Below are 13,824 nucleotides of genomic sequence, written 5' to 3'. Positions count from 1 at the left end.
TCCTCATGCTGGCAGGTGTTCTTGACTCCAGTTCTAGAACATTTACTCCGACATTTAAGGACGAAGGTAACTTTTGCACGACGTGTCACTGTCAGCTCTCCAAATGCATAAAAACAGCTGTTACAGCATAGTAGAGAAGGTAAGTGAAAGAAATACGCAATGAGACGAAAAGGAATGACACTTTTATTCAAAGACAACAGTTACACTGAGGTCTCCGCGATTTATAATGATCCTCCAGGCCGTTGGAAACGACAGGACATATTTCTTAATATGGTGTTAATCACTACGGACGACAGTACATGCCCTGCAACGTGCTAACACACCAGCCGCATGTCTGGTAAGGAGGTATTGTGATGGGGCGGTTCATTCCTCCACCAGCGCAGTTGACAACCGTTGGATGGTGGATGGTGTATGTTCTGCATTACGGCTCCCCAACGATTACCAATCGAGTTCGATGGAATTTCAGTCGGGAGAACAGCGTGGCAGTCCATTCGTCTAATATCCTCTCATTTCAAGAGCTTTCCACCTTCACTGTTCGATGTTGTCGTGTACTGTCATCCACAAAAATGAACTTAGGGCCGAATGCACCCCTGAAGACGCACGTGAGGAAGGAGTGTAGTGTTACAGTGACGCTGGCAGATGAATGTAAGGTGTTCAAAGATTTGTGATGTTGGCAAGAGCATCAGGACTGGACCAAAGAGCACTGAGATCGCGTTCTTTTTCAACGAGAGCTAATTCAGTCTTTACAGTGATTTTGGATGTATCCTCGTATGGCAAGAGGTAGAAACACATAATGCATCCAGCAACACTGTCGAACATGGTGGTTTTGGTGATACAGGCTTTACGATGGGAGGTATAATTGTGTTTAGGCGCACTGATCTTCAAATCTTTGAACACAGTACATGACGCTGTAGTCTTTCTCCATGTGCGTCTTTTCGGGAATGCATTCGACCCAGACTTCACTTTCATCGACGAAAATCGTCGACCGCATCCAACAGCGCAGGCAAGAGAGCTCTTGGAACGAGAGGATATTCGGCACATGGAATGGTCCGGCCGTTCCCCGACGTGCACGTGTGGGATGCGGTAGGGAAACGTGTTGCAGCACGTCCAGATCCATCAACGACCAACCAGCAGCGGAGGAATGGGAAGCCCTACCACAACAACTTCTTATCAGCCTCGAGTGTGCCCATTTCACGGCATGCGTTGCTATCTGTCGTTGAGACACGCCCTATTATGAACCGTGTCCTGCCCTTTGTAATGTTCAGGGAATCATCATAAACAGCCCCGATTTCAGTGTGATTATTATCTTTGAATGAAAGGATCATTTCTGTTTATCTCACTGCATATTTATTTCAGTTACGATCTGTTAATATACTGTTGTAGTAGTTTCAGCGAGCTATATTGGCAGTGACACGTCATTGGAAGTTCGTTTCTTCCTCATTTTTTGCTGACCATTGTGTATTATGCGCTTTAAAATCAGTAACAAAACTGGTTGGAGTAATGGAATATGGTCAAGGAGACTCTCTGCACCTATAGATTTATAGGGTTGCCATTAAATGTCGCACAGTCGCACATTACGTGCCGTGAGCAACTTCGTAGCAACTGCTTGGACAGTTGTGACGAGACAGACATAGGTCGTGTGGTATGTGTCATTTTTGGGGAAAAAAAGCACAAAATATGAACATAGTTTTCAAACTCCAGAAAAGAGCCATCAGAATAATAACCAAAAATAGTAGTCGAGCTCATTGTAAAGATCTGTCCAAAACACTGGGGATTTTAACTGCACCATGTGAATAAATTTACCAGTCAGTTGTACGCATAAAAAAAACTGGTAATTACTGCACAAACAGCTCTGTGCATTACCATGGAACAAGAGCTAGACTCAACTTACATTTACCCAGAAAAAATAAACATAAAACTCAAAACAGCATTTTCTACCGAGGAATAAAACAGTACAATAAATCAACAAAAGAGATTAAAGAATTTATAAAAAATACAATACACTTATTTAAAAAGGCAGCTAAAAAGTACCTGTTATGCACTACATTCTATACATTGAAGAATTATTTAGACAAAACAGTAGGGATCTGGTTAAAAAAAGTTATACAAATAAATAATAGTGATTATAAAACATCCAGCATTCCACATAACACCTCCACACTATGTTTTTCCCTTCTTTTTTCCTCCTCTAGAAAAACGTACCTCCAGGCTATGTAAAGCACAATACTAACGCCTCTTCCTCTTTCTGAGCTCAACATCTCACTCATTATACAGAGATGCTGATTCAGTTTTTAAGGATAGCAAATGGGAAGTTGTGGTACAGAAAATGGCCCAGAGATCACCAGTGTGTGTGTGTGTGTGTGTGTGTGTGTGTGTGTGTGTGTGTGTGTGTGTGTGTGTGTGGCGAGTGAAGTGTTATGAAAGACTGTGTGTTAAGTTATTTGTAAAAAAAAAGTATAGTATACCTGGAGTGAATATAATGATTGTCTAACTAGAAGTCTGTAAGTGTAAGTGTACATGAATTAGCTTATTTTAAATTGGTCTAAACTTGTAAATACTTTCACATGTCCCATATCCTTGTAAAAAGAGATCAAAGGATGAATAAAGCTACTACTACTACTGTTGTGGACTGGCAAGACAGCCAATCCACAGTGACGGGTAACCGAAAGGCACGCGCTTAAACTCACGCAGGTTGGTGTGAGGTCTGAAACAGGATACGTAATTAATGCTATAAAGAAAAGTGCGTATCTGCTGGAATACTTAACTTTAATCCACAATTGGTGGACATTGGTCTTGTTACTGTACATGCTTCATTAGATACACAGCAAAGGATAAATGGCGCCTTGCTAGGTCGTAGCAATTGACTTAGCTGAAGGCTATGCTAACTATCTTCTCGGCAATTGAGAGCGTAATTCTCAGTGAACCTTTCCTAGCAACGTCGGCTGTACAACTGGGGCGAGTACCAGTACGTCTCTCTAGACCTGCCGTGTGGTGGCGCTCGGTCTGCAATTACTGACAGTGGCGACACGCGGGTCCGGCGTATACTAATGGACCGCGGCCGATTTAAAAGGCTACCACCTAGCAAGTGTGGTGTCTGGCGGTGACACCACAACTACTACTAGTACTAACACAGGCTGGCACTGAGGTCATTTTTCTAACGGATTTATATCCTTCACATGTGCTCTGAGCCGACTCACATTTCACTGTTAAAGGGCGATTTCTCAGACAAGTTTCCGTCTAGAGCAGGAGTCATTTGTAAGTGAAGTTTCTGTCTTCCCTTTCACTTCTACAAGTTGCCGAATCTAAAAAGGAGGAAAACAGACAGTTCCCTCAAACAGACCCCAGTGTACACCATAGCGTCTTTATTATCTGAGACCTGCATTGATACACGCATTCGCCCACGGCTTTACTTGACTGTCACCACGAAAGAGTGTGAATTCTGAGTGCTGGAGGCACGTTGTATTTTCTGCTTCTGATAACAATCTCAAGTGCACCTTCAATTTCTATCTCTATATCTACAGCGAGAAATACACTATCTACATTTCTCGTTAGCATACCCTTTGGATGTGCACTTAGATTTGCACTGCTCTCCATTTTGGGTTTTACTCCACATTCTGTCTCCACAGCTGAATGATCAGCGCGACTGACTGCCATGCAGGGGAATCGGGTTCGATTACCAGTGCTGCTTGTGACCTTTTACCTTGGTGGGAGGACAGGAAGTTGGTGCACTCAGCCTCGTGAGGCCGACTGAGGGGCTATTTGACCGAGCAGTACCGGCTCCGACGTCAAGAAACGCGACAACAGGCGGGAGAGCGGAGTGCTGACCACGTGCCCCTCCATACTGCCTCCGATGACGTCACTGGCACAGGATGACACGAAGGTCGGTCGGGATCGACTGCTCCGTCCACGGCCACAACGCGGAACGTTACCTCTGATTTATCATCATGTAAAAGGTGACAATTATTGAACTATATGGAAAAAACGTAAATTAGTTACAAACGACGGAGTGCACACATTTTATTCACTACAGATATTACGATTTGGGTTATGACATGTTCGATCGATATGCCTGCCATCATTGGTGACGATATTGTGCAGACGTATAGCGAAGTTCTGCATGACTCGCTGAAGTGTCGGAACATCGATGATGTCGACCACCTCCTGAATGGCTGTTTTCAGCTCAGCAATGGTTTTTGGGTTATTGCTTGTCTTTAATATATCCCAAAAACTGGAGACGCATGTGTTCAGATCCAGAAACTGCGGCGGCCAATCGAGGACCATGCCAGTAGCCTCTGGATACCACAGAGCCAGAATGCGGTCCCCAAATACTCCTCCATGCCATAAAACACTCTCGTGCCTCGATGGGCCGATCTCAGTCTTGCATGAACCACATCTTATCGAAATCAGGGTCACTTTGGATAATAGGCATGACATCAAACTTCCTGGCAGATTAAAACTGTGTGCCGGACCGAGACTCGAACTGGGGACCTTTGCCTTTCGCGGGCAAGTGCTCTACCGACTGAGCTACCCAAGCACGACTCACGCCCCGTCCTCACAGCTTTAATTCCACCAGTACCTCGTCTCCCACCTTCCAAACTTCACAGCTCTCCTGCGAGCCTTGCAGAACTATCACTAGGGATGACATCATCTTCCAAAACCTTCACGTACTATTCTGTAGTAACTTTACCACCAAGTAATGCCGCACTGATTATTCCGTGACTGGACAATTGACACCACACACTCACTCGTTGAGGGTTAAGAGACTTCCTGATCACGAAATGCAGATTCTCAGAACCCAAATCGCCAACTTTTCTTATTGACGAATCCATCCAAATGAAAGTGGCCGACAACAATAAGTCGCGTGCGCATGCGCTTACTAATTCCCATCATGCCCCGCAGCCAACCATGCAGATTGAACGTCCTAACGCAAACCGTTCAGAAGTAATGTCGATTTTGTTTCATATAGTTCAATAACTGTCACATTGTGAGTCCACTGGCATTTCAGAAGCGCTTCAGATCCTTCCACTTTGTTGTGAATTGTTCAGTAAGTCATCACTTTTGATAATCTCATCCATGAGGGGATGGGAAGGGGCACGTCTTTGGATCTCACAGTAAAACTCTGGGGTCCTCAGCAGCTCTCATTATCTGAACTGTATGGTGAATCCTCTAATCACGTAAAACGTCTTGTGTGCATCCCACGCACATAGTCTGCTACATGAGCAGTCCCTGATGAGAGCAGCTCTGATACATTATGGTGAAAAAATACGAAGTCGCAACCTACCACGTCACAGGTTTTTTGCAGTTGAAGCCTTCTACTAGATTCAGAACAAGGGGGCCACCAGCGGACAAGACTGCACGCTGTAAGTTCCGCGGAAAATTTGTAAGCAAGACTGGTCTTCATTCAGTCATGTCTGCCAGTCGCTGCAGTTATCAAAGTGTGACCTCGGGACCCAGACGACAGGCAGCTTTCTCTCCATCTGTCTACCGCAACTGCGTCTCTGCACGAGGCCCCCAGCTACACGCAAGGTGGTTGTTACTATCCCTTGCCGTCGCTTCCCTTTCGCCAAAAATTCAAACTTACGGCGATTAACAGGGACCTATCTTATAAAAGTACGCAGGATCATTGAGAACCAAAATAAACGACGGGAACTGGACGGGCTACAGAGCGCCAACATGCCACTGATCAAACAAGACCATGGACTGGGGCTTAATAGCAGTCCTCAGTAGCCTTTTTTCAGGGCACCACGATTATCCATTATTACATAGAATTTTATGCCGGAAACATCTCTTATCAATGAACTGGAAAAATATTAAGGAGGTTTGCATATTGTGTAACGAGAAAAAATTTTGATCCAATCATAGTCTCGTAAAGAGAAACCATTGTTGACATCTTGTAACGTCAGGTATTCTACCAGGTATCAGCACTGTTTATACAGGAGCATTGGATATTCTTCAAATGGTTCAAATGGCTCTGAGTACTATGGGACGTACATCTGAGGTCATCAGTCCCCTAGACTTAGAACCACTTAAGGGGGATAGGATGTCAAACGGGCTGACTTGGAGCGGGAGAGGCACCAGAGGACATTTTAATTTCAAATGTCTATACTTTTACAAGTAAATTCATAAAACTTTGTCAGCATGACCAGGAAGGATTCAGGATTCGCACTCGTAGCAGCGGAAATTGAAAAACGTAACAAAATAATTTTTTTTACATGGCAAATTTCATCACTTTTTCACTTACTATTGGCTGCATTTGTTGCTATAGGTACACTTTTCTTCATAAGTAAGAGAGACTGTTCGATGAATTTTGCACAGCAAACAAATTATACTTACAGGTGTCTGAGACTGTAGAATCTATTTAATTTATGAAAAAATGAATAAGCTGTTACGTCTTAAACTTTATGTTTAGAAAAAATCAAACTTCGTAGTTAATTATCTCAATTTTTACCACAGTTTTTAATAGATTTGGAAAATTCTAGAGTTTCATACACCTGTAAGTATGGTTTGTATGCTGTGCAAAATTCATCAAAGAATCTCTCTTACTTGTGAACAAAAATGTACCTATAGCAACAAATGCTGCCAACAGTAAGTGAAAAATTGTAGAAATTTCATATATAAAAAAAATTATTTTGTTATGTTTTTGCACTTCCACTGCTATAAGTGTGAATCATAAATCCTTCCTGGTCATTCTGAAAAAGTTTTATGAATTTATTTGTAAAAGTATAGACAGTAGAGAATAAAATTTCCTGTGGTGCCTTTCCTGCTCCAAGTCGGCCCATTTGACGTCCTACCCCCTTAAACCTAACTAACCTAATGACATCACACACATCCATGCCTGAGGCAGGATTCGAACCTGCGACCGTAGCAGCAGCGCGGTTCCGGACTAAAGCGCCTAGAACTGCTCGTTCACAACGGCTGGCATTCGATATTCTGCCAGATATCACCATCGTTTATGCACCAAGATTTGAGGTATTCTGCAGAATATCAGCATTGTTCAAGCACTGAAGTGTCGGGCATCCTGCTGAATGTCAGGTTCGCTCACGCACAGATGTCGGGTATTCTACCGAATATCAGGTTCGTTCACATATGAGGTGTCAAGGTATTCTGCCAGATATCGGCACTATTTGTGCACTGAGAAGTTGGATGTTCCGCTGCGTACCGACCCCATTCACGCAGCAAGTGCTGGGTATTCTGCTGAGTGTCAGCATCGTTCATGTACAGATGTGAAGTTTTCTGTCAGATATCAGTATCATTCAAGCCCTGAGGTGTCTGGTATTCAGCCGGATATCAGTGTCGTTCATGCACCATGTGCCGGATACCAGCATGGTTCCTGCACAGACGCCAGGTGTGCTAACAGATAACAGCGTCGTTAATGCACAGACGTCAAGCATTCTGTCAGTTATCAGCATCGTTCACGAACTGAGGTGTCATGTGTTGGGTTTACGATCGTGCAGCATACTCGACAGCTCAGGTTGTTAGAAATCATTATCTTAATTCCCCCTTTTTTTCCCATCTGATGAACGAATCAAGCAGTTTGTTTACCTTCGTTGATGACGAGACGGAAAAGTATTTTGCTTCTTCAACACAGAACAGCAGCATGCAAAGTCTTCCTACAAATCAAGAAGTATATCATGTACATAGTAGCACGTTTTGCAAATTCTATAATCATCCATGTCAAGTGAGTTGATAGAAACTGAAACGATCTCACAGCCAGAAATCTATCTTAATTTTCACAACGCTGTTATGCAGCCGGCAGGAATTCCTTCATACTTAAAAACGAGCTGTACGACAATCTCAGGTCGGTGACATGTCAAATCTTATTAAATTTGACGCAGAAATAGCTGTGTTCTTCTCAGTATGCAACCGTCACTACTCCAACAGCATAGCTGTACAGAAAAACCAAGAAAGTCATCACGTCCTGTAGACACCAACATTTTTTTGCTTACTTACGTTAAAACAAAATTGAAGGGATGTAACAACACATCCATCCTTAAATTTAGAATATTCATTACTCTGCATACTTCTGTGGAAACACATTTTCCTGTAAGGTTTCACGGAAAATATTTATGGGATTTCAAGTCAGATTCAAAAATGTTTATTCTAAGACAATAATTCCTGTCGGAATAACTCCAAGTCATTTGCCACAGATATTTTTGTGCAACACTTTAAAATCATTCGTTCAACACATACAATTTTTTTCAGTTCACGTATATAATAGGCAAAAATTTTAACTATGATAGGACATACCCATAATTATTATTTCCTTCTGGCTCCACATTCTCCAGCTCGAGTCTACTGCTGCAACTTTCTCGTCTTGATTCACTAATTTCTTGTATGTTGTCCATAAAGGTATTGGTTGTATTCCTTAAAAAAAGAAGTGCAATAATTAAGCTGATTTAGTGGGTGAAAATTAAATTACATGACTTAAGCATATTCAAAGTTGCTCTAATGGTGCATAATCCTTGCTAAAATGCAAACAGTGTTTTGTGATGTATGTTTCCTCCTGCATTGGTTATCTGATAAAGCATTTTACATGGAATGTCTCCCTGCACTGCGCTGAACTTTAGATAGTGGTGAAGAAAAGTGAACCACTTCTGGAGGCTTTTGAGATGTGGAAGTGGTGGAGGATCAAAATATAAGTTGGATGTACAGAGTGAAAAAAGATGAGGTACAGAAAAGAATGGGACGACAGAGCACTTGTGTAAGAACAGGAAACTGAGAATGAATAGATCATAGTGTATAAAGTAAGAAGTAGAAGGGGCACTCAAATGAAAACGAGACAAATGGAAAAAAGTAAGTAAACTGTTTACTATTTCAAAAGTAATCGCCAAACTATTAATCCCATAGTGAGACAAGACGATCGATGACACAGTGGAAAAAAACTTGAGGTTGCCTATGGAACCATGATTGTACACAGGCTTGCATAACCTGGTCCGAAACAAATCGACAGCAACCAATGTCTTTCTTCAGGGTTTCAAAGTGTGCAGATCGCATGGGGAGCGATCGGGACTTTACGGGGAACGTCTATTGATTCCCAGCGAAACTTTTGCAGCATACAAACTGCTTCCGTCTCGGGTTCTTCGGCCGATGTCCGTCTGATGATTTTTCTGACGTTTCGCCAGCATGAGTGGTCGGCATTGTCAAAGCTTCACTGCCCACTGCTGGTGGTGGTCTGGAGCCGAGTTCGCGGCCGCAGACTATAGGTACCTGGCGCGCCAACGTCCAAGGACATCTCCGCGGTCGTTGTGGTTGTCCTGTCGCTACCTACAACGGTCGTTCGCTGCAGCACGCGAAGCCAGGATCCGTTTATCTTGAGGCTTTCTTCTTTCTTGTTGGAGCTATTCTCGTGATTGTGTATTTCTATAGCTTCTCCGAACAAGCGATTGCGGTAGCTCTTCTCTACAGCCAGAGTTTCCGTGTCGGCGAATTTTACTACGTGGCCAGTCTCACACAGCGCTTGCTCTACCACGGCCGATTTCTCCACCTTTCCCAAACTGCCATGCCGCTTATGTTCTGATATCCTGGAGCTGACTGACCGTCCAGTCATTCCAACACAAAACTTTTCAGCAAATGCATGGTATGTGGTATATTGCCGACATTGGAAGTGAGTCCCTTTTCTCCTTTGCCTATCTGAGACACTTTTTGGTCTTCTTTGTCGGTTCGTAGTAGTCTGCAGGTATCAAGAGGATAACCGCACCGGAAATGACCGCGAAGAAGTCCTTGGACGTTGGCGCGCCAGGTACATAGTCTGCGGTCGCGAGTTCGGCTCCAGACCACCACCAGCAATGGAGGGTGAAACTTTGACAATGCCAGCCACTCTTACTGGAACTTTAGAAAAATCCTCAGACGAACGTCGCCGAAGAACCCGATACAGAGGCCAACAGGCAGTCTGTCAACAAGTGACCAGGTAAGCCTAACAATTTTGTTCTGCAGCTTAGTCGAAGCAATCTCGGCAACTTGTGGCCCTATATTTTTGGAGTCTTGAACACAGACGGTGGAGGCTGTCGATTTCCTTCAGTCGAAGATTTCGACGTCCGGATAAAACATGGCTCCGCAGGCAACTGCAAATATTTTTTCAATGAAGGCATTGATCGCCTTGCCTCACAAACGGAGAAATGTCGTTATGTTACGGTGATTAGTTTTGAAATAATTAAGAATTAGTTACTTTTCCTGTATCTATCTCGCTTTCATTTGCCCGTATTTTACAATAAATGTCTTGGAAGCGTATGTGGAAAGAGACAGGAGATTGCGGAGGAAGAGATTTCTAATTCTGGATGACGCTCTGGACGGTGGCATACACACAGCAGCACTGAGAAGGAAGCAATGGACAGCCTGACTCTGACCTGCTAGTACAGCAGAAAACTGCTGGCTTGTGTTAATTGACCTCTCTTAAAAAATAAAGGGCCTTATTCCCTCCTATTGGTAAAGATACAAATGACATTAACTTTGGGCTGAGAGATTTTCACCGCCTCATAACTGAAAGTTTTGAGTACTCAATTTGCCACTTTTGAAAGTTGAGATCTCTCTAGTAGCCTACTTGTCTTCATCCAAGTTATTTAACCTCCAACATAGAGCTACTTGAGAACTGTTGCATCCATCTCTTTTACTTCTTTTACACTGTAATTGTGTATGATTTACGATGCGTTTTCCCAGTACATTCCAGCGTTCATGCATAGTACATCCACTTCATGGACACACACTGGATGAATTTAATCTAACGGTTAGCCTCACTTGCTCTATGACAGCATTCGCTACTGTTGACATCCTGAGGCTTTATTATGATATCATTAACAGCCAATCTGAACAATTATTGGAAGACCTCTATCACATGTGGCACTGAAATTCTATTGTGCAGCTGTCACAGTTTATGATGCGTAACAGCTATTTAGGATAAACTGCACTTACGATCACGTGATACATTAGTTTGTTGCTGTGTGAATTAAGGCCGTTCACAAATAACGTTGTTGTATGTAGGGAAGTCATAATGGCAGTAAATAGTAATTAAATGCAGGAAGAATCGCAAAGGATGGACATATGGTGCAAGGAATACTGGCTCAACTTTAACAAAAGCCACATATTGCTTATAAGATGCCATGGAAACTCATTATCGTCTGATTGTTCCATTGTCGATCAATTCTTGCAAACAGAGACAACAATGAAATACCTAGTGGTACGCAGCTAGAGAGAATTAGGGTGGCAGAAACACATAAAAGTAGCTGCGTGAATGGCAGATTCTTTGAAGAAATCATATAAGAAATTTAATTAATCCAAGAAAGAGATGGGTTGCAAAACTTTCATTTTGATCAGCCTCGAGTGCTATTCGCCAGAATGATACTCTCACCAGGCACAGTTAATGGAGGAAAGAGACGATTAAAGGATATACACTCCTGGAAATTGAAATAAGAACACTGTGAATTCATTGTCCCAGGAAGGGGAAACTTTATTGACACATTCCTGGGGTCAGATACATCACATGATCACACTGACAGAACGACAGGCACATAGACACAGGCAACAGAGCATGCACAATGTCGGCACTAGTACAGTGTATATCCACCTTTCGCAGCAATGCAGGCTGCTATTCTCCCATGGAGACGATCGTAGAGATGCTGGATGTAGTCCTGTGGAACGGCTTGCCATGCCATTTCCACCTGGCGCCTCAGTTGGACCAGCGTTCGTGCTGGACGTGCTGACCGCGTGAGGCGACGCTTCATCCAGTCCCAAACATGCTCAGTGGGGGACAGATCCGGAGATCTTGCTGGCCAGGGTAGTTGACTTACACCTTCTAGAGCACGTTGGGTGGCACGGGATACATGCGGACGTGCATTGTCCTGTTGGAACAGCAAGTTCCCTTGCCGGTCTAGGAATGGTAGAACGATGGGTTCGATGACGGTTTGGATGTACCGTGCACTATTCAGTGTCCCCTCGACGATCACCAGTGGTGTACGGCCAGTGTAGGAGATCGCTCCCCACACCATGATGCCGGGTGTTGGCCCTGTGTGCCTCGGTCGTATGCAGTCCTGATTGTGGCGCTCACCAGTGGTGTACGGCCAGTGTAGGAGATCGCTCCCCACACCATGATGCCGGGTGTTGGCCCTGTGTGCCTCGGTCGTATGCAGTCCTGATTGTGGCGCTCACCTGCACGGCGCCAAACACGCATACGACCATCATTGGCACCAAGGCAGAAGCGACTCTCATCGCTGAAGACGACACGTCTCCATTCGTCCCTCCATTCACGCCTGTCGCGACACCACTGGAGGCGGGCTGCACGATGTTGGGGCGCGAGCGGAAGACGGCCTAACGGTGTGCGGGACCGTAGCCCAGCTTCATGGAGACGGTTGAGAATGGTCCTCGCCGATACCCCAGGAGCAACAGTGTCCCTAATTTGCTGGGAAGTGGCGGTGCGGTCCCCTACGGCACTGGGTAGGATCCTACGGTCTTGGCGTTCATCCGTGCGTCACTGCGGTCCGGTCCCAGGTCGATGGGCACGTGCACCTTCCGCCGACCACTGGCGACAACATCGATGTACTGTGGAGACCTCACGCCCCACGTGTTGAGCAATTCGGCGGTACGTCCACCCGGCCTCCCGCATGCCCACTATACGCCCTCGCTCAAAGTCCGTCAACTGCACATACGGTTGACGTCAACGCTGTCGCGGCATGCTACCAGTGTTAAAGACTGCGATGAAGCTCCGTATGCCACGGCAAACTGGCTGACACTGACGGCGGCGGTGCACAAATGCTGCGCAGCTAGCGCCATTCGACGGCCAAAACCGCGGTTCCTGGTGTGTCCGCTGTGCCGTGCGTGTGATCATTGCTTGTACAGCCCTCTCGCAGTGTCCGGAGCAAGTATGGTGGGTCTGACACACCGGTGTCAATGTGTTCTTTTTTCCATTTCCAGGAGTGTACATACACTGTCATACGTTCTTTTCGTCAGCGATAAGTCATCTTGTAGGCGCTCAACCAACTCGAGTAACAGATGTTACAAGAGAGGCATTGTGCATCACGGTTCCAATGAGAATGCAACAGCAGTTAATTTCGTCTATATCTGACAAAGTAACAGTGGTGGTAAAATCAGATTCTTTTGAGAATATGCAGAGTTACTTGAAGACAGCCAACCAGCACACAGTTTGCCAGTAAGAGAGGGGTTGGTGTAACAGAAGTGATGTACTCCTCTTTGTCAGACACAATGGCGTGGCTTGAAGAGCTTCAGTCAGTGGACCAACATTTAAGCAATGCGAAAAAGTCTAGCGTTTGGAATCATGAAAACTATTATGCACCTTGCTTCTCTCGTGATTCACTTCTCTGGACCTGTTAATGAAATTTAATTATTTCCCCATTTCCCCTTTCAGATTTAGGTCTCTTGTCTGTTCTACGCACCTGCCAGCGTTGCTACCGTTACTCATTCTAGGTTCACTGATTGCTTGGAAGATGCACGTGTTGTGTACCAGATAATGTAAATTAGTAATATACGCCTTAAATAAGAGTATATCAACGCTGTAATTTAATTTCCATCTGCAAATTTCCATACAGGTAATGAGTAATATATGAAGAAGCTTTTGAAATGTGGTGCTACAGAAGAATGCTGAAGATTAGATGGGTAGATCACATAACTAATGAGGAAGTATTGAATAGGATTGGGGAGAAGAGAAGTTTGTGGCACAACTTGACCAGAAGAAGGGATCGGTTGGTAGGACATGTTCTGAGGCATCGAGGTATCACCTATTTAGTATTGGAGGGCAGCGTGGAGGGTAAAAATCATAGGGGGAGACCAAGAGATGAATACACTAAGCAGATTCAGAAGGATGTAGGTTGCAGTAGGTAC

At 44.4% G+C, this 13,824-nt stretch overlaps 1 protein-coding gene across 2 annotated transcripts in view; it reads right to left on the bottom strand.

Annotated features, from left to right (window-relative positions):
* The window catches only part of LOC124612906 (inositol 1,4,5-triphosphate receptor associated 2-like), a 191,308-nt gene that overhangs the window by 32,857 nt on the left and 144,627 nt on the right, over positions 1 to 13,824 (bottom strand). For both annotated transcript variants that reach the window (XM_047141380.1, XM_047141381.1), the window contains exon 9: positions 8,248 to 8,364. In XM_047141380.1, coding sequence (XP_046997336.1) covers positions 8,248 to 8,364 — 117 coding nt within the window. The remainder of the gene's footprint in view (positions 1 to 8,247; positions 8,365 to 13,824) is intronic.

This window comes from Schistocerca americana, chromosome 4, assembly GCF_021461395.2.
Source record: "Schistocerca americana isolate TAMUIC-IGC-003095 chromosome 4, iqSchAmer2.1, whole genome shotgun sequence".
Lineage (NCBI taxonomy): Eukaryota > Metazoa > Arthropoda > Insecta > Orthoptera > Acrididae > Schistocerca > Schistocerca americana.
The sequence above is the reverse complement of the archived record's forward strand: the minus strand, read 5'-3'. Positions and strand labels throughout refer to the sequence as shown.